The sequence below is a fragment of the Telmatherina bonti genome, assembly GCF_933228915.1.
Source record: "Telmatherina bonti genome assembly, chromosome: 21".
Taxonomy (NCBI): Eukaryota; Metazoa; Chordata; class Actinopteri; order Atheriniformes; family Telmatherinidae; genus Telmatherina; species Telmatherina bonti.
Genome location: NC_136630.1, coordinates 8,612,884 through 8,638,254, shown reverse-complemented (window position 1 = coordinate 8,638,254; position 25,371 = coordinate 8,612,884). Strand labels below are relative to the sequence as shown.

The following is a 25,371-nucleotide window of genomic DNA, read 5'->3' as shown; positions in this document are numbered from 1 at the left end:
ATAACGCAGTGGTTCTTATTTCACGCACACCTGAGCACTTTAGCATCCACTTCAAGTAAACATTGTGCACATCTCTGGAAAAAAAAAAAAAAAAAAAAAAATAAATAAATAAATAAATAAATAAACAAAAACGAAGAAAAATCGAGAGGTGCGACAATTAAACGTTAAAAACTGCAGAAATGAAAACAAACTATGTTCACACACATTTCTGAGCTTTGGGTGACAAGAAAGCATGAAATGTAATGCAAGCACAGATGTCTCAAAACTAAGGAATAGGAGGCTGATGGAGAGATAAGATGAGTGAATTTCACATTCCTGATGCACACAGCTGTGATTTTATCTGCGCAGCAACACTAAGAAGTCTTGCACATAAAAGCAAGCAAACACTCACGGGTCTGGAGAGTACGAGGAAGTATGAAGATATGCAGAACATGTGCATATTGGAAGAGATCAGCAGAGATTTTACTTTGTAGTTTAAAACGGAAGACATATTTGCATCTGTACATAGGCAATCACTGAGGCGAACTGCCGCGTGGTCACGCTGCATTTTCATTTGATTTGAATTAATGTGTAAGGTACTTATAGTACCTAAATACACTAAACACACACAGTGTTGTGTTTTATTACAGTTCATGAATGAACTGTAATCTTTGATCACGTCATGGTACATTTAGCTTGTAGGGTTTATTTTTTCTACAGCAAGGATCTTTTGTGTTCCGGTCACTGCTTTTATAGCTGTGTTGGGCTGAAGGTGCTGTTGCACTTTGAGCACCACATTATGGTCTGCCATCACACATGTGGGAACATTTTTGGAAAGAATCTGTCCACATGGGGAACTTGCTTGTATTCAGCAAGAGAAATAAGATATTAAAAAAGATGTGGCTTTACAGGAGACTGCTGGACGTTGCGTTTGTATCTTTGATTTTTTTTCCATCACTGACCTTTGAGTTTGTACATTTAAGTAAAAAAATATTCTATTAAAAATGCCATTCAGATTTTAAAAAGCACAGTTTGATTACTGAGTTATGTTCCTCTATACTATTATAACATATCCACAATCCAAGGTCTAATCCCTGCATCCACATCCTTCAATCACAAAGAGCAATCACTTGGCTTCTCCATCAAGCCAAAGTCATTCTTCTTTTCACCTGTTTTACTGTGAACTCCACCAGAGTTGGTGTTGCAAGATCTTTTGACAGACATTAAAACAAGCATGAAACCTGAAACAATTGAATATATTTATCAAACAAGCCACTTATAATAAACATAATGAAGGCAAGCCGAAAAAAGAAGCTCTAGTGACTAATTTCCAAAAAACTTGCATTATGATATTGCAATTAAAATGGATGCATTTATGTAGCTGCATGTTGCAACTAAATTCTAAATACTACATATTGTTTACACTGAGTATGACTCTATTTAGTCATAAGGTCACCAGAAAATGCTGAATATTCAGAGTAAGGTCTTAATCAGATTAGTAATGGAACATTGCTATGAAGTAGCACCACTAGATACCGATACATTAATACAAAAACACATGAACCCATCACAGAGGATTTTATCTGAGCTCTAACATCATTAAGAACGCTTTCATTCCTTCATAAATATATGGAAGATGACTGGTGGTGGATTTTTACAAGCTATTTCACATTATATTCACAAACAATTTTTATGAGACCACAAATTTTTTGCGGGCCATAAAAAAAAAAATCAGCTGATACCTGCACTCCTCCAGGCGACAGTCAGTGTCAGCAGCAGCAGAGCGTGGACTAGCAAGCAATCAGATGTTTAAGTCACTGTCCTGCTGCTACATATGCCAGGCAGTTCTTGTTAAAAGCTCAAATGTCCATCTGTCCACCTGGGATGTGAGAGTGCTCACCCTTGAAAACTCATCCCAGCCCTCCCGGCTGCTTTCCAGTTCAAGATATTACTGCATGGACAGAGAATTCCTGTATGTAATCAACTGCTGTCCTGCCTCGATGGCAGCGCAGATTACAACTTCATCCCTGAAATGTCACATCAACAGGAGCTTTTAGCTGCTCGTGATGGATATACCACAGTCTATTTCACAAGACTGATGCTAAATAAAGCCAGGGTCAACAGTTATCATCCAGAGGATTCAACAGCGGGAGACTTTCTATAGTATTCAGGCTTAGGCGGGTGTGAAAAATATGATGAAAATATATTTGAGTATAAATTACCTACTTAGGATTCCCATAGGGCAGAAATTTAAAAGAAGAGGCTGACAGATGGCGAAAGCTGGTAAGACTCTTTCAACCATTTTTCCAAAGCACACAAGTTAAGCCTTAAGGCTCCCCATTGCTACGTCTCTCATGTCTTCATCCAACCCTGGGGTGTTGCAGCATTGTCCTGCTCGGCTGAGAGGTTCACATACACAGCCGAGGCTGAGCCAGCAAGACAGGGCAGTAAGTAAGCTAACACTCCCCAGATGAAAAAGCAAGATGCACCAGAACCGAATCCCAGCAGAGTGAACCACTTCACTGTCCTTACTGAAGTGATAATGGGAAGGGAGAGCAGGGTTTGACAGGGTTTGGGGGAGGAGGCGGGGAGGAGGTGAATCTAGACTGTCCACAGGATTACCGAGTAAAAGCTGGCAGTGAAGTTAACAGAAAACAGCAGCGGTACCTAAACAAGCTCCGAGAAAGCAGCAAGGGAGGATTAAAGAGACAGAGAGGGAGGAGGCAATGAGGGTGGGCACAAGCAAAGCTATTTGATTAATAACCTTAGCCATGTTTTCATCTTACAGAAGCCGGCAGAATAACCGTCAAAGCAACGAGCTCGCCCATTCTCCTCCTGAAACCTCTGTACTTGATTTACACACAGAAATCAACATGCAAAAAAAAAAAAAATATGACACCATGGGATGAGGGATGAGTTGGGCCAAAAACTTACCAGGGCAGTGTGTGTCCAGGTCTGGATTCCTGGCAGTTGTGGAGGTGTGTGTAGGGGAGCCAAGCTCTGATTGTGGAATGCGAGGGCTCTCCACAAACTTTGCTTTCCGCAGAGGGGCTGGGAGCAGAAAGCATACACAAATATAGAGAAGGAAACGACACACACACACACACACACACACACACACACGCACACACAAACACACAGATCAGGGAGATGGAAGACAAGAAAGAGAGGAGTGACAGGGACAGGATAGAGAAGGAGGGGGGGGACACACACAGAGATTATGACCTTGGAGCAGCACACTGATAAAATGAAAACATCCTGAAGGCTTTCTTGGGCAGCTTTGTTTTGCCTTGAGTCAGATAACGCTAAAGCATGAGTAAACAAGCAGCATGGGCAATCAGGAGCTGGGTGAGGGCAAATCTGTACCTGCACAAAAAATCTGCAGCCCACAGATGAAATATGAACACACCACCCTACTTCCTGAGCGAGGGCTTACATTTAACCTCCAGCAATCAGAAAGAGGCTAGAAAGGTTCATCGATTAACGAAAGAAGAGAAAAGAAGTGTTTTCTGTCTGTTTGTCCAGTGTCATCATCACAGCAAGCACGTAAATGCAATCCATTTCGGGAATGTCCTTGCACCTGGCTCCAACACGACGTCTGAGACATGGAATGAAGTCATTTGGCAAGAAATTCACAGAAACAAAAGCTGTAGGTGGTGGTTGCAACATGATCTGTTTCCTGAGTTCTTGCTTATGGTACCGTGACTGGTAAGCCCTGCTACACAAACAGGTCACACAATCAGAAGTTCTGCTATCGACAGCAGGTAAAGTTCATAAAAGACTTTGTTTATGAAAAAGAAGCGTTAAAGAAAACTTTTAACATACAGATAATTGCTTTCTTCAGTTCTCTGACAGAGTTGGACACAAGTCCAGATACACAAAAAATCGTGCTACACCGTGTAAGCCCCACTTACTTAATCTATTGTTCTTCGTCTTGTAGTTGTGGGGGTTTGTAATTGGCAAGAGGCTAAGCATAATTTACTGCTATCTGGTTAAATAAGGGTTTAAAATAGATTATCAAGAGTATGCCACAACTGTTAACCATCATGGGCGAGTGCATGTCCGAAGCAATCCGGCGGAGCAGTGCTGTCTTAAACCAGTACGTGGATGAACCATATGCTGGAGCAAAAATGGCTGGACAACAAGAAAAGGCTTCTTACTTTCCTGTTTGAGGTTCAACTTACAACTAATGTCAGTGTGGCTGTAATGGATGGAAAAAGTTTTCTCTGTCGATATACTGCAGAGAATACTGCATTTGTGCAGATTTTTGGTCAATGCAAAGTAAATAATACACACTATTCTTCTTTTTTAAAAACACATCTACCATTTCAAATACCTAAAGCTTTAGGGTAGTCTCATCAGAAACATTAATGCAAGGCATGTTCCAGTAAGCAGATAAACAGTTCCTGACAATACCGGACATATCGAGGTGTGTGCTTTACTCTGTTTATTCCAAATCAAAAGCATACCAAACTGTGCCAGTTCAACCAAAATGTAGGCCACACTAGCATGTTTACAAGATCTCACAGCCATGGGGATGTTTAACCAATTAAAGGTGTATATAGGTGGGTCATACTGGTAATTGTGACTATCAGATTAGCAAGATTTTCTTTTGTTTATTTTCTGCAGCTGTCAAGATATAAGCTTCATAATCAACTAAATGCACAGACCATACACATATCATACACTTTATCTAATCTATGTACAACTGTCTGGTTTGTAGGCAGTCATATTAGCAACCTTAGTTATTGACTTTTGGTGAAAACTTCAACAAATTTTCTATACTAAATTACTGGGGTTTCCTTTTTCCTTTAGATAAAAACATAACGTGCACAAGCAATTGTTAATTTCTGGATTTATAACAAGATATAGAAAGCTAACGTCAGTAAGCGGTTGTTGAAGCATTGTGTCTGTACACTTGGTTGTCAAAAGCTTGTTCAAATTTTAGAAATGAAGTATTTCTGAACAACACAACTAAGGACAACAACAACAACAAAAAAAAGTTAAACAACTGAAAAATGGAACCAATCAAACCTCAACTGGTATTAAACTGGTAATGGAAACATGGAAACACTGATTATAAATTAGGACTTATCTGTCAAAGATGGCAGGAAATTACTAGAATATTTATGCCCAGACATTAAAATAATCTGTTCAAGTAAATCCGAAATTACTATTGCAGGCCTACACAGAACAGCAACTATGTTACCATTAGCTAAGCACATTACCCTGGTATTAGCTTAACTAATAGCAGTACTTAATATTTCTACTCTTACTACTCTTACTATAGTCTGATAGTGAATCTTGCTAAGTATCTCTTGATAACAAGCCCTAACTAGCATGCTGTGCTAGTTAGCATAGTACCCTGATTAGCATAATAGGCTGGCATACTGTGCTAATGTATAATTTCTTTCTAGATAATGAATATTACTCAATAACAATATTAATTAGTCATTTTACTACTAAAGTAATTAAAGTCATTAGCATAGTGATTATGCAGTTGCACTATGCTCTGTCATTCCAGGACATGTGTTAGCTTCTTTGCTAATCTCTGCACAGACAAATTCCAAATAAAGCAGCCCTCATTCACAGACGTTTCCAGCTCTGTTTTCAGGTGATGAGACAAGTTTGAACTTGTGACTCATATAAAGACAAACCGTTAACCCCTGGTCATAATTAAAGCAATTACCACTGTTTCTCTGTACTAATAAAATCCTAATTTAATTACCTTATCATGTCACAAAGCTAGCATCCAATTCAGCAAAGGATAATATCTGTGAACAATTGTCAAGATTAAAAAACAAAAACAAACTGAAAGTGACAGTCTTAAATGTTTTTTTTTTTTTCAGCCAACAGCCTGGTAATGCACCACAATGATATTGCTGCACATGGGAAAGCATGTAAATGGCAGTAAAAAGTGTGTATGCCTTCAATGCCCTCAACTCAGAACATTTCAAGGAAAAAGTGATGGAGCTACCAAGTTACATTTCCCTTTTTAAAACTATGCTGCTAGCAAGACGGACACTGAGAATAGCAAAGGAAAGACGATGCCTAATGCAGGAAAAATGAACAGAACAGAAGGTTAAACCAGCCCACAGCAGGAGGATGAAAAAACTGCATCTTTGTTAAAATCTAATGACTTATTTCTCTAATGGCTGCAATCTTCAGATCAAACCAATAAATAGAGTCATATAAATAAAATGAGTATTTCCTGGTTAGGCATTTCAGGGCATTTCTTCAGATCTATGTCCATGTGTAGAAAGTCGAAGCATTCACTTGTCATGCTCGCAGCTTTAATACTGTACTGGTATGGATTGAATTGAAGAGGATTCTGCTAATTGACCAAATCTAGGAAGTGAGCCAGCACAGATGCCTCAGAGAGAAAGTACAACCGACAGCCAGAATGAAAGGGGGCCCAAGTTATCCACGACTGGATCGACTGCCATGACAGTAACTCTCACTGAGAAATACTGAATTCATTCTGTCTGACCAGGCTGATCAGTTGTATATATGGCAAATGTGTTCTGACTTGTGTTGATTTTAACCCTGCTGTTTAAAGGTGGAGTATGTAAGATTTTCAATATTTTCAAAATAAATTAACTAATAAAATAACTACAATCATAATTAGATACTTTTTGAACATGTAGGTTCCAGTCTGTCCATATTTGATGCGTTATTAAATTACAAGTTTAATTAATGACAAATGACAAAAAGCACTCTTTTTTTTTTTTTTTTTTAACTGGTAGGAAAACATTTAAGGAGGGTCTTTGTCATTAAATAAACTTGTAATTTAATACATATCAAATATGGACAGACTGGAACCTACATGTTTTAAAAAAACTATCTAATTATGATTGTAGTTATTTTTTTTAGTTAATTTATTTAGAAAATAATGAAAATCTTACATACTCTACCTTTAAGTCCTCCTCTACTACCGACTACATCTATCCCCAGGGATGTTCTACACTGGTTTACCTGGTGCAACTAGCCCAATTCAAATCATTGTCAGCACAGTGATCCTCAAGGGTTGGAAGTCGACATCACTGATATACTCTCCTCTGAAATTATTGTGTTTTTATTAATTTTTAAATTTATTTTACAACAGTCATGCAACAGTTTTGTCTGGTCATCCAAAATATATAGTCTGCACTTCAGCAAGGCTCGACTCTTGTTTATTTTCGGCAGTGGGAAGGAGCCAATTGATGGAAATCAAAATTAGTTGAGAAGTCTTGACCTAGATTTAAAAAAAACAAAACTTTGAGATGTTAAAAAAAAAGTCACGCTCAAACTGTTTGCTTAGGAGTTCAGATAAAATACGAAGAAAATGGCAGAATGGTCTTTCATGTTAGTTTTTTCTATTTCTCTTTCAGCCTACATTTCTGACTTTTTCTTTGGGAGAAGCTGCTCTTGCACCTGCGCTCCCGACCTGCAGAACTGAGCTTTCATTTGGCAGCATCTCTGCAAAAAACATGAGCAAAAAAAACAAAAAAAACATTTAGAGGTTTACAAAGCTATTTTGAAATATGTCACAATTCATTCTTGGAGTTGTCCCTATCGTGCTGCAACAATCGCTGCATCGAAACACTAAAAACACCCCTCTCCACTCTCACACACTCTCCAAAGAATATAAATTTCCGAATATATCATGGTGAGAGGGAGATTACCATGTCTTTTGTTCGTGGTCCCTCTGATCTCACCTCTACAAAATGGTGAAGGAGAAACTCTGTGTATTGGAGTAAATCCCCCCCTATATCACCGGTTCCAGGAGACTAAATCCCATGGACTCTTCTCCTGCAGTTCTGTTGTCAGTCTGTGCCAGGATGAGGATGGGTGACAGCGTGATGGATGGCAGCAAGCAAATCCACTCCTCTAATGAGCTTATAAATAAATATATCTTGTCTGCATGTGCAGATGCATGTGACCATGAAATAGATATTTGTTACAAGCTCTGTATGAGGGTGTGAAAATGAATATGCATGTGACACGTATGCATGTGTACATGTGAGATTAGGAGGGGAAAAAAGGGGGAGGAAGGGAATACAGGGAGAAAAAAATGGTGACAGTGAAGATGCTACGGGGCAATGTGAAAACTTAACGCTGATATCTATTCCTGAGACCGCCAGGAGACACAGCCTTTGGTGAAGTCATCAGCAGAAAAGAAAGCAAGTCCATTTTGTGATTCAAATTTGTGAGGTGTTGTGCATGTGAAAGAGGAAATCTCCTTTTAAGCATGACAGTCCCCTCGGACACAACCTGAGCTTCTAACAAATAAATGACAAATCTGAATATGAATTGGGAGCTCCAACGTGCAACGCATATTTCCTCATATCTGCAGATAAGTGACTGATAAGTAAACAAGGGCTGTTTTGTTTTGTTTTTTTTTTGTTTTTTTTACAGCACTGAAGTCCTGTTTCTGCTCTGTCTCAGTTACATACGACCTCAGGCACCCACTCAGACAAAGGCAATGGCGCCCACACACGCATGCATTAATACATACACATGCGCACAGCAATAATGTGGGTGAGGACATACATTGCCTGTCTGCAACCTAAGCAGAGCTTTGCAGAAACCGAACACGCGGCTCTAGTCACTATGGCAACAGCAGAGTGCAGGAAAACAGGGGAAGAGTTGTCCACCTCTCTAAGGTGGTGGCGACGCAGAGAGAGGCTGACTTTACAGATACTAAAAGCCTGCAATGATTTTGCTCAAATGTAATCAAAGAGCCTCTTTTTATTGACAAGTCGCAGCTGCTTCACAGGACTCGGGCGTTTAACGATGCAAGTCTCTTTGGTCCTTTATGTTGTGGCTATTAAAAAAAAAAAGGTCTGTTATGACCCACAAAAAGATGAAGAAATATTTGATTAAATAATTTTAAAATGAACAGCTATTAAAGACGATTTTAGAAATATTTGACGACCTCCATACGCCATTTAGTCCAGGAAAGCTGGTTAATGTGGAGTGCTCAATGCTGCAGCCTGGTCCAAACAGCATGACATTTAAATATCAGAATTTAGTTATAAGAGTTCAGGAGTTCATTTTTGGTAGAGCTCCGTGATTAATAATTTTTTTTGAGTATTTATAACCATCCTTTCGAATTGATTGACTAATAACTTGCTAATAAAACCCAATAAAGATATGTAGGAAAGGCAAATAGTTGCTTGGATATATCTGTTTATGTTTTTAACCAAGTGAGGAACAAAGTGATACTAATAATGTTATAACATTGTCCTGCTATATTTTCTTCATTTACAGCACAAATCAAAAACATCTGGATGCCTTGTCCCATTAAATCCACTGGCTAAGTGTGTCCAGAGTTTTACCTGGTACTGGATTTTTAACTCTTCGACTTTTTATTCTAATACATTTCCCATTGTGGGGCTGCACGGTGGAATAGTGGTTAGCAACAAGGTTGCTGGTTTGATCCTCAGCTGGGGCGAGGTTTGGACAGTGGCCTTTCTGAGTTTGCATGTTCTCCCTGTGTATGCGTGGTTTCTCTCCGTGTACTCCGGCTTCCTCCCACCATTCAAAGACATGCATGTCAGGTTAATTGGTTACTCTAAATTGCCCATAGGAGTGAGTGTGAGTGGTTGTTTGTCTCTGTGTGGCCCTGCGATGGACTGGTGAGCTGTCCAGGGTGTACCCTGCCTTTTGCCCGAAGACTGCTAGGATAGGCTCCAGCTTCCCCGCGACCATTCATCGGATTAAGCAGTTGGGATAATGAATGAATGAATGAATGATGAATCTCCCATTATGATATGTATGAGAATGCATGTGTGTGCTCCTTCTCCATGTTGTCGTACTAACTGAAGTGCTTTAGTGATTTTGCTTTGCAAAGCGTCTCAAAACCTCTAAACTGATTGATTTCAATATTCCATGCAGCAAATGACAGCACACAAAACATACAAATTTGGGGGTGAGTTTGACAAATCTTGAGCTATTTTATGCTTTGAAACCCAAACTCAGCAGCTCATCATTACCATGAACAAAGAACTTGAACCTGACACCTATCCATTGGCTTGTCTTTTGACTCGGAGGCTCAATCCCTGCGAGTATACGGTAATCCGGCTCAGAGGCCACAGATGATTTTGCTTGCCTCTCTTGTCGACTTGTGAAAGAAAACAGTGCAGACCAGATATTGTTGTGCAATGCAGAGCCTGCTGACAGTCAGTAGCAAGTGCAAGTCCATTAAAATAGGCTGGCCTCTCCCTCATTTATGTATGCATGCGTCTGCAAACATGCACTATCATTACAGCCTCGGGAGGATTAGCAGGGCGAGGTGAAGCACCGGCAGAATTTTAAGGGGGCTAAGGGAGGGGCTGATGAGCTAAGGAGCACTCATTAACGTAGCTCGCCCTAACCCAAAAAGCTGTTTGTTTCACATTGAGTTATTAGGCTTGAACTGGCTCAAAAGCAAGTCACGTTGACGTATTCTGAGCCGTTTTTCCATTTGCACCATTAAAATCATCCTCGTCTTTCACACCGCATCATTGTTTGTGCAGCCGTCCGTTTTGGAACAAGAATACTGATCAGAAATCTCAGTGCTTTAACATAAATACTTTATAGAGGTAGAGGTAATATGTTGCACAATTCATGTTCTGACAGTTTGATAAGCCAAACAATCCACAGTGTTGTGAAACACTTTATTTTATTCATTTTATTCACATCAAACTACAATTGGTTAACAGTTTAATCTTTTATAAGTCCCTTTCTATCACATATACCACAAATCATGTGTGCTATTATCAAAATAAAAGGAGGTTTTCAGGAACAACTACGCTCTTTTTCCTGGTGCCATCACAGAGGTCAAAGCAGTGTTCACTGTTGAGATGTAATGACTGCACGTTAACTTTTCCCCAAAAATGAATAAATACTAAAAACCTTGAGCTGTCGACTTGTGATTTTGTGCTTTGTGAATCCTAATCATATCATATTTAGAATGTTATTTCCATGCCACGGCTTATTTATTTGGCTCATGCTCTAAGTTAAAAAGCAAAATTTAAATCCTCTAAAATTTGTCATAAAAGAAATATATTTTACTTCCATATAATATCAAACTTATACTAATTTAGAACGGAAATGATTAAAGCACTTAAAATATTTAGAATTTTGCAAACAGAATTTAGGAGCTGCGGCAGTTCAGCTTCACTCTCAGCAGCGGCATGCTTTATGGCATCAGCTGGTCGATTAATGATCATCAGTTCCTTTTAAGATACTTGGACTCTGCTATATAGGGTCTATAAAATCCCATTATATATCAAGACAGTGCTCCAGTATTGCAAACACAATATAAAGTTATCTAAATAATGAGCAGTGTGTGATTTCACACACAGCCAAAGCTGAGACATTAATCCTTACAGCTGATGTTACTTCAATGAAGGAGATCAATAGGGTTTGTTTTATTGATATTACCAATTCATTTGCCTTGAGCGGGTTTACAGTCCTACTCCATCTCAGGTTTGTGTTTTCGTTGTATCCATCCTGCTAATACCCCTACTGAAGGCTCTCTGCCGATGGGCGTCTGGTCTCGTGACTCAGCTGTAACTTTCTTTTCTTATGTTTCCTCTCTTTAGGCGGCGTGGTGACATAAAGGAGCGAGCATGAACTTTTAACACGGCCTGCACTCCTGAGGACAGAAGCAGGCAGTAAAGTTGAATATAAGAGCGCTCTGGTTAAGTGAGAGTATCATAATTGCCAAGGACACCACTTGATATGGTCGTCTAATAATAGCCATGCTGCCTTGACTTTTGTTCCAGCTGGAGTTCAGCCCCTGGAGGGGATATTTATAACCTTCCAGCTACGCTATACTTGAGAACCACACCCTTGTCATTGAGAAAATCCGTCTGAGCTGAATGTAGTTTGAAGTCTTCCATTTTTTTCTTTTTATTTAATTAAGAATTAGACACTAAATGTGACAAAGAATAGGAAAAAAATGTATTAATTTGCTTATTCTGGCTCTCAATTTTCAGCTGCTTTGATTCTTATAATCTGTCATATCTTTAGCACAACATATATATAAAAAAACAAAAACATCAAAAGCTCAGCAAAATTCTTTTATGTCGGTAATCAATTGTTGCTCTAATGTAATCCTGTCAACACAGCGAGCAGATTGACTACAGCAGAGCTGTGACGCAGACAAACGCTTCGCAGCAGATCAGCACCCTGAAATGACTGGGCAAATAAGCTCACAACACACAGACAAGTTGGGAATGTTAATATTCCTGTACAATAGTCCGTGATAGTTTGGATACACATGGAGACGCACACATATGAAATAGCACATGGATTTAGGGGGTCGGGAGAGGGTGGGGGGGTTTAGGGAAGTGTGAGTAAGAAATGTTTGCTCAGCTCTCTTACAGTAGCATTTGCAGAAAGCAGTGAGGTAGTATATGTAGCCCACTGCTCTGTTTTGTAAGCAAATCATTATCATTGCTATTAATAGCACACTGCGGGCTTCTCTTTTCAACTCTACAGCCTTCCCCCCCAGAAGGTATGGTTAAATATCCAGATTAAACTAAATGTAGGCAACAACCACACAAAGGGGTTGGAAGCTAGTATTAGTTACATAAATGCAGGAAGCAGCTGTTGGGCTTCCTCATAGGAGTCATATGAGAAAAAAAAATCAACACCAACATATAATCCAATAACTGGAGCTAGTAATAGTAAAATTGTGTATTTATAAACACCAGTGAAACATTTAAGGAGTAAGATACAACCACAATACAAAATAAATACAATACAAAGAACAACAAATATTACATATTATTAAAAACAATATATATCATTTATAACATATTTTTTCAGTCTCAATTACTTCTTTGGCTAAGCGAAAGGGACAATAATAAGACTCCCGATCTAAGCGATCATAAGCCTGCATCCTAAAACTGTATATAAATAGTGAATGAAACTATTGCGCAATGAGTATATTGGTATTTCATTAAAGAATCTTTTAATAGAGTTTAGTTTACAGGAGTCAGAGATGCTTTAAATCAAGTGTATTTAATTTGGGGGTATTAACAGCAGTCCTTCTCACTGAACTTTATTTTGGTTGTTCGGAAAGTCTGGCTTGTCTGGGGAGGCGTAAATGCACATCAAATCCTGGTCTGTCTGAAAACAGGTCTAGCGTCTAGAGAACCATCAGGAAGCGGACTACAGCTCATGTGCTGAGAACATTGGTTGCCCTTCATTAACCAACAGATGAGTGAATTTTTTGCTTCTCTTGTAATTTCCTTCAGCAATTTTTGTTGCCTCTGACAGGACGTGGAACACGTTTTTCCAAAAGGTTTGGTTTGTTTACTAAGTGCAGTTTGAAGGCAAACCCCAGTTTGAACGAAAACCCCACCTGTTCTGAGTTTAGCAGACTATTTGGTGCAAAATGACCTGCACCTATCTTTTTATTTTTTATTTTTATTACTGCATCAAGAGCGGCGGTCTCCATATCTGAACAAAACGGCATAAAACTTCTCACACTTTCCGGTGGTGGATCTTTTGCAGCATTTTGGGGGCAGTAATAAAAATACGAACGCAAATAGTTTTACTCCATCCCAAATCTTTGTCTGGTAAGTGTTATAAGATTGTACAGTGCAGCTGCTTCTGCTTTTCACTTGAACATCTTTGTTCTATATCATTTTTGGTACTCTGAGTAGCTCTGCAGTTGGCATCCCCCAGCTTGAGTTAACGTCCAGCCAATCAGAATTTCACCAAGACATAGCAGAGCTGGTCTGCTCTGAGGGTTTTGTGTTGTTAAGCTTTTTTGGTAACTCTGTAATTGTACCTAACCCAGCTGTAAGTCCCATCCAGTGCATTGCTAGCCTCATTGTGCCAGTAACTAACCAATATGTGGTTGGTTCCTGGGTGAAGACGTGCATTGTTCCTCATGTCCGCCTTCCCTCTTTAACAGTGCCTGAGACTTTATGTTGCTCAGGATGCTGATGGCATTCTCTCTAAATGAAGAATGTAATTAAAAGATACGAGGACGTTTTTACAGCAGGAGCAAGACTTGATGACAAACTTGGATTCTCTACATTTAAGAGATGCTTCTTGTCTCCTTAAAGACTCAGAGGACTTTGATTCCTGTTAATAATCTCAGGGCAAAAGTCAGTGGAGGATCACAACAGCATGCGAGTCTGGAATGCAGCTTAATTAAATTCCTCCTCTAAACTTGGAGAGTGAGAAACAAAGCGAAGGATTTTAAAGGCCAGTGGTGTCGTCAGCGTTTGATTTATGACCAGAGTGTCATGCACAGCACATACTGTGCCAACCTGTCTGAAGAGTCACTCAGCAGCCTGCTTTTGTAATCAAGTCTGACTGTTAAAAGAGGCGGCATCGGAAATGCAAAGGGCGTCCTGACACTAACACAGCACAGAACTAAAAATCAAACATCACAATGGTCGTCAGAGGCAGTGAATATTATTCCAATCGGGCTACATTTCATATGCACTGTGACAGGTTTAGGTACGATCCAAGGAGGCTGGCTTTCAGACGGTCTGTCAGTTTTCTCTCATAAATCATCTCAAGCTTACAAGGCATTTGTTTGACACCCGCTCAAAAGATGGCACAGGAGGGACATCGAGCAATTATATAAATCAATACCACTCTGAGCCACTGAAAGGGGTGTTTGGCTTTTATGCACAAATAAATGGAACATATAAATTGAGAAAACCACAACTCAAAGCCACAACTGACTGAATTGTCTTGTGAATATATATATATATATATATATATATATACATAGCTTTAGGGGCATCAACCCAGACTAGGAGAAAATTGAAAAACACAAGTGAAGTGATGAGAGGAAAGGCCTTGGAAAACAAGCTGCATGAAATCAAAGGCTATAATGTATTGGAAAAAAAAATTCTTTGAGTACTTTCTATTACTGTGGTTATATTAAAGCTTCACAATTGCATCTATCCTTTTCAACAGATCTCTTTTCTTGACAGCGTATAAACGTCTACTCTAAGAAAACTCTTCATTGTGTTCATGAGAAAGACCGCGAGAAGAGCTCAGACTAGGGAACATGGATCATGGAGGTAATAACCCTGAAACTGAGATTCCTAAGTGTCATTGCCAGATGCAAGTTGAATGGCAGCTGACAAGGTAAGTTGATCAAAGCTGTCTCCGCGTGGTGATACTAAGTGGTGTGAAAAGTGGCTGCAGGCACCTCATCAAACAGCATTCACCTGAGACCAGAAGCAGCAGCTGCTGATGAGGTGCTTGTGTTTTGCTGGCAGACAGCGTTATTGAGACATTCTGTTCTGTTCACACACCAAGCTAGTAGTCCCCTGGGACGAGGCAGGGACGCAGGAAGCCTGGAATTTAGAAGGTGGAACCATGTCCCAACATATGACGGGGTGATTCAGGTACACAATAACAGGCTGCTGCTCACTGCACAGTGAAGAGGAAAACAATTCCCACCCAACTTTAACCCATTTATGCAACCATATGCTCCATACAATGCAGTGCTCTGGAAGGAAAAGTGAGACACACATCAGCAAAAGCAAGCACCATTAGCCGCCCACAGCTTGTGCTTAGACACACACACTCCAACAGACATATACATACACTCGCACTCAAAGACAATTGAATGCTCACCCACGCTGACGCATGAAACAGACCAGCTCGCCACGAAATAAAAAAAAAACCCAAAAAACACTTACATTATCACACTGGTTGATTCACAGGCCCTCAAGCCCACACTGTGATTAGAGTTCAGCCTTTTGACAAATGCATCAATTCATGGATAGAAATGACTTTCTTTACTCTCCTCCCATTAGCCCCACGCCTTTCCAAACATCACTCCAACCACTGGTCAAGACAGATGCTCCAGCTGTGCCGTAAGAGCAGACAGACTCTGGCTGAGTAAAGGTGAAGCAGCAGGTGATAGGAGTTTGGGAGGAAGGGGGGGGTTACAACAGTTTGCAGGAAACAGACGGAGGAAAGAAACGAGCAGAGGAGGGTGTGGCAGAGCTCACCATTCTCAAACCAGATCTCGCATTCCTGAAGGCTGGAGTACGGCACCAGCTCCCCTCCTTCCCCTTCCAGCGACACAAGCAGTCCTTCCTCCCTGAGCGATGACCAGTTCATCAAAAACAAGGAGACAGAAAAGAAGGGAAAAAAGGAGGAAAGGAAAGGAAAGAAAAGAAAAAACACCTGCAGTGAGGCAGGCGCGGGTAAGTGCAGAGGGAACTCTTCTGTCGTTTCCTCACGGAAGAAATCTCCACAGGTTTCAGCGGTGATGCTGCTCGCTCAGCTCAGACGCAGCAAATGATACGGACTCGGGCTGATATGGTAGTGACGGGAAGAGCGAGAAGAGGAGGAGGAGGAGAAGGAAAGAGAGGGATAAGGAGGAAGGAAGAATGCAGTAGTCACTGTGTCACTGGGGAAAGAGGGACACAGAGGAGACTACTCTGTGATGGCAGCACGTTCCGAGAGCTGACAGGTAACTAAAAACCCTACAGCTCTACTAAAAAAAAGAAAAAAAGAAAAAAGAAAGAGTCGAACGGAGGAAGTTGTCCCAGTGTGTAAGCGGAGAGGTGAGCTCTTCATTCGCCTCTGTTACTGCATTAGCGCTTAGTGTGTTATGTATAGATGTGAGAGCCGCACTCTCTCTACAGGAACAGGAGCCCAGGTCTCCAGCAGATGAATGGTGCAGTGCTGCTGTTGTCATAGCAACGGCAGAGCAAAAGGAGGGGGAGGAGAAGGGTGGGTATTGAGGCAGGAAAGAAAATAGCATAAAAAAAAAAAAGGGAGGGTGTTATTAAAGGGACACAGTTTTGCTGTTTGTGTTTGAAGCTTTGGGGACACTTTAGATCAAGAGCAGAAAATACAAGAGAACTAGTTATTATTTAATAGAAACACGGGTTTCAGTTAAAACCAACTCCATTGTCCTCCTTGGGTTCAGGCATCCCTTGCCTGTCCTTGTTTTACCCTTGAAACTCTATTTGGATCGCTGCAGCCATGTTTTATGGCTATTTGGAGGTTTAAACCTACAAGGGACCTCATTTATTGTGCACCACCTCTGCTTTGCAGGGTCCACATCCATTTGGTTGGAAGCCTTCATGTGTGTTTTTATTGATGTCCTTCATTTGCACTCGTTTAGCAGGTTGACATCTTTATATCCCTACAAGCTGAAAGGATGTGCTACAGCTACAAACTTTTACAACAACATGCTTCATGCACCGTCACCCACTTAAATAAAAAACTGTCTATACCTCTGTTTGGCTGTTCTGTAGGTCATCTGTGCATGATCAGTAATGTGCAAAATTATCTGATTTGCCTGCATCTTTCACTACAATGTTTAAAAGAAAACAGCTACATTTGCACAAAGATGTGGCAAAGTATTCGAGATGGGATCTCAATTCCAAGTCCTGATTCCAATTTGGATCCCAGTGATCATAAAACAACAAACATAAGTTTCCAACCATGAGACCTTGGGCTTCTGACCTGTTTTGATGGCACATTGACGATGTACAAACTTGGAGATGCCATTGCTCTGCAGCATCCAGAGGCTGAAAAACTTTGTGTTTCCAGCCTGGAGCATCATGTGACAGCTGGATAATGTTTTATGGCACAGTGTCACACACCAGCAACTCGACATTACACTGACTCTTTTGGACGTCCATTGTTTCAGATTCAACAAAGACACTATTAAAAGAAAGTGGTCTGGCTAGAGGAAAGACAACAGTCAACACTGGACTGACTTTTAGTGCAAAGAGAGATGTAAGAGAAGAGACAAGATGCAAGACAGATGTGCTTAAATCTTTGTTAAGGGTTGCCATAATGCAAATTTCTACCAAGGTTTGGTTGTGGTTTGCTTTAATCCAAAATAAAAATTGTGTAAAATGAATTTAGTTTTCACATAATCATACAAATATCTTCAAGATATCACTAGCAGCTTTAAGAAAGCTACGCAGCTCCTGCTATATTATGTATTTTTCCTTCCTTCAGGTGTCTTCGTTCTGCATTTACCTTCATACTATACATGTAAGATCTGAGTTCCCGCCTCCTTTTTGTGAAAGACATTTGTTAGTCTTTTATGAAACATCACAGATTAAAGTTTCGTCTCAAAGTTTCTGTTTTCTTTCCTTTTATGTCACTTTATACATTTCACAGTTGCTATCTTTTGGAATTGTTATTCATATCACTTGTATAAGAAATCACATATTTAAAAACAGCATTTTCTTTCTGAAGTGAATTTCAAATAAAAGAAAAATTCCTTCAGTCTCACAACAGTCTGTATATGATGCTGCAAGACAATGTGGATGAACCAGTGCTTGCATCTGACAATAAGTCCCTCGAATACTCAGACTGTCTAGCATCTGCGATATTATAAGCTTTTCTGTCACAGCACCTAATCCTAGACGGTTCTTTAACGCTCTTCCTGAGGGCATCATACTTCCATTTAAATTACTCCTCTTTGCTCTTAACCTTCACTTCTTATTTTTCACCCGTGACAATGGAGCTGAAAATGTCACATTTCCTTTCAGCTAAATAAATGATCTGCTGGGTCTGCTGTGACAGGGATGGCTGAAGGAAGAAATAATGACAATAATTGACGAACAATTTACTCAAGGTGCAATGATGGCTAAGGAGGCGTAGAGATTCAGATGTCCCAAATGTCAGTGTGCATTTCAAAATCTTGCAGAGGATACCAGATGCCTCATAAAACATGAGTCTGGCTGAGGATCCAAAGAGAGAGTGAAGGGCTGAGATGTCCCAGATGTCAGGATTTGTTAGAAAAATGCTCAAGGCACGGTGTAATGCAGGTTTGCATGTTATGACATCATGACTTAAATGAAAAGCTTATCCATGATATTAAAAAAAAACACAAAAAAAACCAAAAACAACAAAAAACAGGAAAATACATTGATATTAAAGCAAAGGTTATAAAGAGAAAAATAGCAAACAAGTGCTATACAACAACCTAAACCTGTGACGCTACAATGAAAGGATCTACTAGATTTGTTATGCTTTGGGTTGTATTTCTCTGGCATAGTTTCACATCATTTGCTCAAATGGAGAGGATTAATCCAGAATCATGCCTGGTTATTGTGAAGCAAGAATCACATAAGATTCTCCATATGAAAAATGTGTGGGTTTACCCAGAGACAGGGACTCAAGTCTGAATACAGTATCTGGCATACAGGTATTTAAAGAGGTAAAAGGAAAGAGCTGTGAAGTGAGGTGTCAGTAAAGAGCCACAGCCAATGACAGCGTGAGACATAAGGTGAGTCAGCGAGACAAACCTGAGCCCAAGCCTGGCAAAATACTTCACAGTGACTGCTGTTGATACATTTCTATGCCGATGACACTCTTCTCATTCTGGGTCTGCATAAAGGTTCATTGGAAGGTTTGATGAGGAAAAACTCATCTCTGTCTGATCAAAGTCCATTTATCTATCATCCAAAGTTAAGTCCTAAAGTCTTGGTGATTTTTGAAAGCAAATATTAAAAAGGTCCAGTGTGTAAGATGTTGGGAAAACCGAGTGGCAAAAACAGAGAATGGAATCATCTGATTACTGAGGGTGGTGCAACAACTACGCAGATACAAGAAAGTCTTACACAACAAAAGAAATACACAACAATAACAAAAAACAAACGCACATGCATGCTTAGTCTTGTTCACATACAATTAAAGCAGTAAAAATGAGTCTGTTGCTTCTTCACCAAAATCTACCAACAAATGATCTCTATCATCTCCCTCTGGAAAAACCAAAATAGCCTCAAACAAAGCATTCAGTCCCGCAGAATTCACCAGAAGTAGCTCATTTAAACAGCTCAACTGTTTTCATATGGATCCTTAGGACCACCCGCACAGTGAGCTATAAAACCTGACTAAGCGGTTCTGCATATGTGCTCTGCTAATCCCAACACCACCGCTAAGCATTAGTGACCCTTTACCATTAACTTAGCTTAGTAAATTTCCACTTATTCACTTCAAATCTTATGACTACAGGCACCAGAGAGGCAATAGGTTTTAGATTTATTCATGTTACTGGCATGATTGCAGCAGGAGTGGGATAAAAATAAGTGATGTAATTGAATCAAAGCAATTGTCTTTAAGGCAAAACGCAATTTTCTACCTTTATGAAGAAATCCATGGGGAGGGAGCAATTTCATGTATTGATTGCAGCCATTAATTAAGAAGAAGCAGTGTAATCTGTAAAAAGATGTTGAAATAATTCCCTTTAAATGATTCTGAGTGGAGCGGGGGCCAATCAATCAACTGGGGCGTCATCTTGGGTGAGCCCGACACTCCAGTGAGAACAAATAAGTAATCAGTGATTACAGCTCATCACAGCTACCCAGATATATTTATGAGAATTAATCACTCATTTTCTCAAACAACAGAGGAATAAAGATAGAAAACACAAAGTGGTTTGGAAATCTATAAGATGCATTAAAATGAGTAAATGCATGTTTCAAACTAACCCAGTATAAGTGCAGCTAAATGCATTTTTTTGGAAATAGTACCTGACAAACATTTTAAAGCTAATTTTGTTTCTAAAAAATAAGTCGTAAACACCACAACAGAATTTTTGTAAATTTTTGCATTAAAGCTGAGGTAGGTAATGTTGGGGAGCTAACAAGATCTAAAAGTGGCACCATGTCTTGGCTCCTCCCCCTCTGGTTTTTCTCCTTGAGTGATCCAAGGCTTTTTTCTTACCTCGCCAAGGAGGTTATGTTTTTACCAACGCTTATCTGTTTATGCTCAAGATAACTCAAAAAGTTATTGCCGGATTTTAATTACATTTTTGCAAGTTGTTGGAAATGTGAAAAGTAAGAATCGATTTAATTTTGGCAGTGATCCGGATCACCGTTTGGATCCAGAAACTTTGTAAAGGTCGTGGTGGAGGTTTGTGCTCTCTGAGTGTTTTTCTAGTTCGCAGCTTTTTCCACCAACGATTTTCTCTTTCTCGGCTGTTTTGCGGGAGGAGGCAAATAAACCGAGCCGGGTCGGGGAATCCTTCCTGCATTTTCTCAGCCATGAAGAAGCTTATGAAATATAAGAAATGAACAACTTCAATTCGGCCCGACCGTTTTGATTGGTCAGAGTTTTTACAGATTTACAGTAAACTGAGGGGTCTAACTATATTCCTTATTGTTCATGATTTAAAAATGTACAGATGACTATCAGGACAAGAAACCACTTCACCCAGAGTAAAAAAAAAATGTCTCTGAGTAAGATTACCTACGCCCTCTATCGACAGCTTATCTCGTATTTTACCTGTGCTGTGAGCTCTCTCCAGCCAGAAAGATGTCATATCATGACTCCTGTCTGATCCCTTGTCCTTTTCTCTCTTTCTTTTCCAATAAATTCTTCTTATGTTTCTTTGCTAAATCAGCAACGGTACGCGTTCAAATTGGGGCGTTGATATTTGTTTGCTAGAGTGTGATATGGAGAGATAAGTAAAAATCAGCTGCTTTTTCCTTTTCTTTTTCTGTTCACCCTCTCCTTTTTCTGTTCCCAATGTCAAGTTCGGCATTAATATGTAATTCAGCAAAAATTAAATAGAAAATTAAGAACAAAACTTAACTTTAAGAATGAGCCTTATACTCCCAAAAAAGTTTCTTTTTTTTTTGGATCCATAAACCTTTCCTTTGGCAAAAGTTAGTTTGGCACAACGCAGTAACCAGACCATCATTCTGATGCTGGATGGGACTATGTTAAAAGATGTTGCTTAACCATCAATTTACTAATATTTGAATATTAAAAAAGTCAACAAATTTAGAAAATTTATTTCGTTATTTTTACATTTCTTCCTAAAATTAAAACAAATATTTTTAATTTCATGATCAATTTAATGTAATTCCTAATTTAGGAGGCATCAGAAGGAAAACAGTAAATACTGTGTATGTATATATAATAGCTAACATTGTAATAATTATTTCAAAATGAATGAGACTACCTGCAAGCTTTGATCAACTGTAAACCTTTTTATATGTATTCATATTTTATGCTATTGTTGTAAAGTCTTCTAGCAACAAATAAACAAAAGATTTCTAAAATTGTCAAATGAGCTAATATTAATAGTTATAAGACAATATCTATAGTGCTCTTCAAAATATATATTTAGGTTTTTTTCCAAATATTTTGGATTTAAAACTTGTTTCAAATGATCTCCATACTTTCAGAAAACCAGGAATGACAACAGATTAAACATAAATAAATATTCTCTGAGTGTCCAATACTTTTCATTTCTGCTTTACGAATCTGGTTCATAAATCGACCCTTCGAGCATTCAGCGCCTCCCTTGAGAGTCTTCACGCAAGTGGAGGGGATTAAATCAGAAACTCTATGATTCTCTAAAAAGGTTATTGCTTTCATTGCATTTTCATTCAATCAGAGCCTTGAGGTTGAATAACTCACCAACATCACTGCTCTGCCTCTTAAAGGCCAATCAGGAGCCACGCAGGAGGCCACAGAGTGGTCACCGTTGATGGAGGCCACCAAGGGGGATCAAAGAGCTGCAGCCCTCAGACCTGCTGCTCTTCGCTCTCTGGTGCATTCCTCTGCCATCACTCCTCCCCACACCTCTGCCATATCCAACATGGGAGGAGGTCCTGGCTAGTGACGCCAACACCTCACTCAAGCTGATTCTGTCAAGCTGTGCCGGATGAGGTGCTGAGTTGAATTAATTAAAGGGTGAGAAAGCCGGGGTAGTTGAGCCTGAGCGCAATCTGGTGCTCGATGCCACTAGAGAGCAGACGAAGGCCTTTGAGGACTTGAAGGACAGTGGGCACCTCGGGGCACTTGCATATGTTGTCATTTGTCAGATGAAGTGAAGCAAGAGCAGATTTGCACCTATAACTACTGTAAAGTCACATTGACATGAAGGATTCTCACAACATGCGAGGGCACATCCAGCCAGTAATCATCATTCCCAAAATGACTCAAAATGAAGTCATTGGAATGACATTTAAAGAGCACATTTAATGCTTATTTACAGGGTTATAAAGTAATTCAGGAGGTCTACCAGAACAAGTTAAACTGCTTCAACCTTCAGGAAAACAACCCACCTTTTTCCCACGTTGCTGCTGCTCACCTCCATCTAAAAAACTATTTATTTTAGCTCCTGTCACTTTAAGATCCTCCTGAAATGCCCAGGCTGCGTCCATTGATTGTTTATTTGATTTAAAATGTGAGAGCACAACACCACTGGTCACTTCAATTTGTTTGGAGCAATCCAAACAAGTTATTAGCTGCAGATTATGCTAATATGTTACACTGTGAAGTCATCTAGTAAAAGAAGAAACACAAAACGTGTGTTGCCTCTTAAATAACAATATTTAAATGGAGCAACTGTGCATACGTATAAAACAAACACACAAATACAAAGGTGTACTTGACCTGTTAAAGAGTTGTGCAATCATTAAAAGGGGAGAATCTATTTTAGAAAAAAGGCTGTCCTAATTATAAAATCTAGAAACAAAAAGCAGCCTTCACAACGAGAAGCATCTCCTGGGTATAATATATCAAGGCAAATAATGACATGTGCAACAATACTACAAAGAGACCTTTCCCTGTGTCAGCCATGGAATAAGAATAGAACAAATGAGACGGGACTGTACATCATTAATCAAGCTATTCTTAGCTGTCAAACACACACAGGTGGATACACATTCTTGTACAGACTGAGGCTTTTAAAAAATTCACTTTGATTCACATAGATGAAAGTGGAGCTGAATCTGCCACAGAACATCACATAAAAGAAAAATTGAAGTGGGACAAGCAAAAAAAAAAAAAAAAAAAAAAGCTCCTCAGAGTAAAAATGGTGATTTAACCTGATAAGACTGGCTTGTTCTGCAATCTAATTCTTGAGCCTCATGATCCCCCCCCCCCTCCCCTTCAAAAAGCAGCCTGAGCTGAATCCCACTGCAGCAGCCCGGCACTCCCAGTTAACATGAGGGAAAATGATGCTGCGTTTTCACTTTAAAATCCAGTTTGGATGACCAGGCAAGACCATAAATTATTCTGTATGATGTAAAAATCACAGTCCCCCTGGCATATTAGAAATAATTAATGATCTGATGTTGCTGAGAGGCTGGTGCGCCCTAGTGGTGACTGCTGGTTGAAGCTTCTTCACACCCACTCCATACATGTGTAATCCATGCCCTGATACTGAGGCGCGAATGCCAATATTTCATTTTTCCACATCCACAGTGCTTCATGCACAAAACTAACAGCTTCAATGTTAGAGCAGAAAAAGGAACATGACACAATGTCATATTTCCACTTAATGGCTCGACAGAAGGAGGGCAATTTTCCACATTCTCTGAATGTCAGAGATGAGTGTGGAAGGAAACGATTAGCAATGGGAGATAAAAAGCAATGAAGAAGGGCAGCTAACCGCATCTCACAGCCCATCAGCTGTTCTTGACACTGTCAATTAGAAAAGACTTTGATGATTACAAGAATTGGACATTAAAGTTCTGCTTTATTGTTCCAGCTCCGGCTTGCTGGGAAAGTGATGCAGTAAATGACGTGTGTTCCCAGCAAACATCAGGATGCCGCTCCTTACCATTTAAAAACTCAAAATCTGCCTCAGATCAGTTTTCAGGCTTCTGTGATTAGGCACTGTGCCCACAGTGGTAAAGTGAAGCATTAAAGGAGGATGTATTAGTGCAACAAATCTATGGGGGAGGACAGCCACAGGAAAAGCATTTAATACAAAGTTGAACCAGATTTAACCCACATGTATGCTGGCTGTGATTTTCCTCCCAACTTCTGGCCTTTAAAAGTATGTCAATAAATAAATGAATAAATAAATAAATAAATAAATAAAAGTGTCTAAAACTTTCACTCTTTGCACCCACTGCAGCGACTTTACCTGTAAGTTTCTTCACTGGCTGCAGCCTGACACCGATGTTCTGGTGGGCGAGCAGCGGGGAGGAGGGCAGAGAGCGGGACACGCCCTCCATTATGCGAATGTGCTGCATACCCTCAGTCATGGACAGCGGGGGCACGGCGTAGTCTGCTTCAAAGGCACAGTCGCTGTCTATGCTGCCACCTGCAGGATGGGAGGGAACAGTGTGTTGTGAGATGTTTGTCTCTGTATTGAAAGGAGCATTAAAATGCTGTGGGGAGAAAAGAAAAAGAGAAAACCAGTTAGAGCTATAAAAGCAAAGCTATGGCATGAATGAATCTATATGAGATGGCATTTAACTGACAGATGTAACATTTGAGCCTGTAATCAATTTGATCAATGGGTATTTTTCAGCTGCATCACTTGCAGATGCTTACAGACACACATTTAGCACAATTTTAATTATGGATGCACCGATCCACTTTTTCGGAGTTCCGTTCCAATACAGATGTCTGAAATTTGAATACGATACCAATACCGATATTTGCCGATACCAGATCTGTTTATGTGAACATCAATGTGACTGATTG

General features: G+C 39.8%; 1 protein-coding gene across 2 annotated transcripts in view; it reads right to left on the bottom strand.

Moving 5' to 3' along the window:
- The window catches only part of tanc2b (tetratricopeptide repeat, ankyrin repeat and coiled-coil containing 2b), a gene marked incomplete at its 5' end in the record, with an annotated part of 177,678 nt that overhangs the window by 54,448 nt on the left and 97,859 nt on the right, over positions 1-25,371 (bottom strand). For both annotated transcript variants that reach the window (XM_079261420.1, XM_079261419.1), the window contains 2 exons: positions 2,914-3,030; positions 24,806-24,985. In XM_079261420.1, the coding sequence (XP_079117546.1) occupies positions 2,914-3,030; positions 24,806-24,985 (297 nt within the window). The remainder of the gene's footprint in view (positions 1-2,913; positions 3,031-24,805; positions 24,986-25,371) is intronic.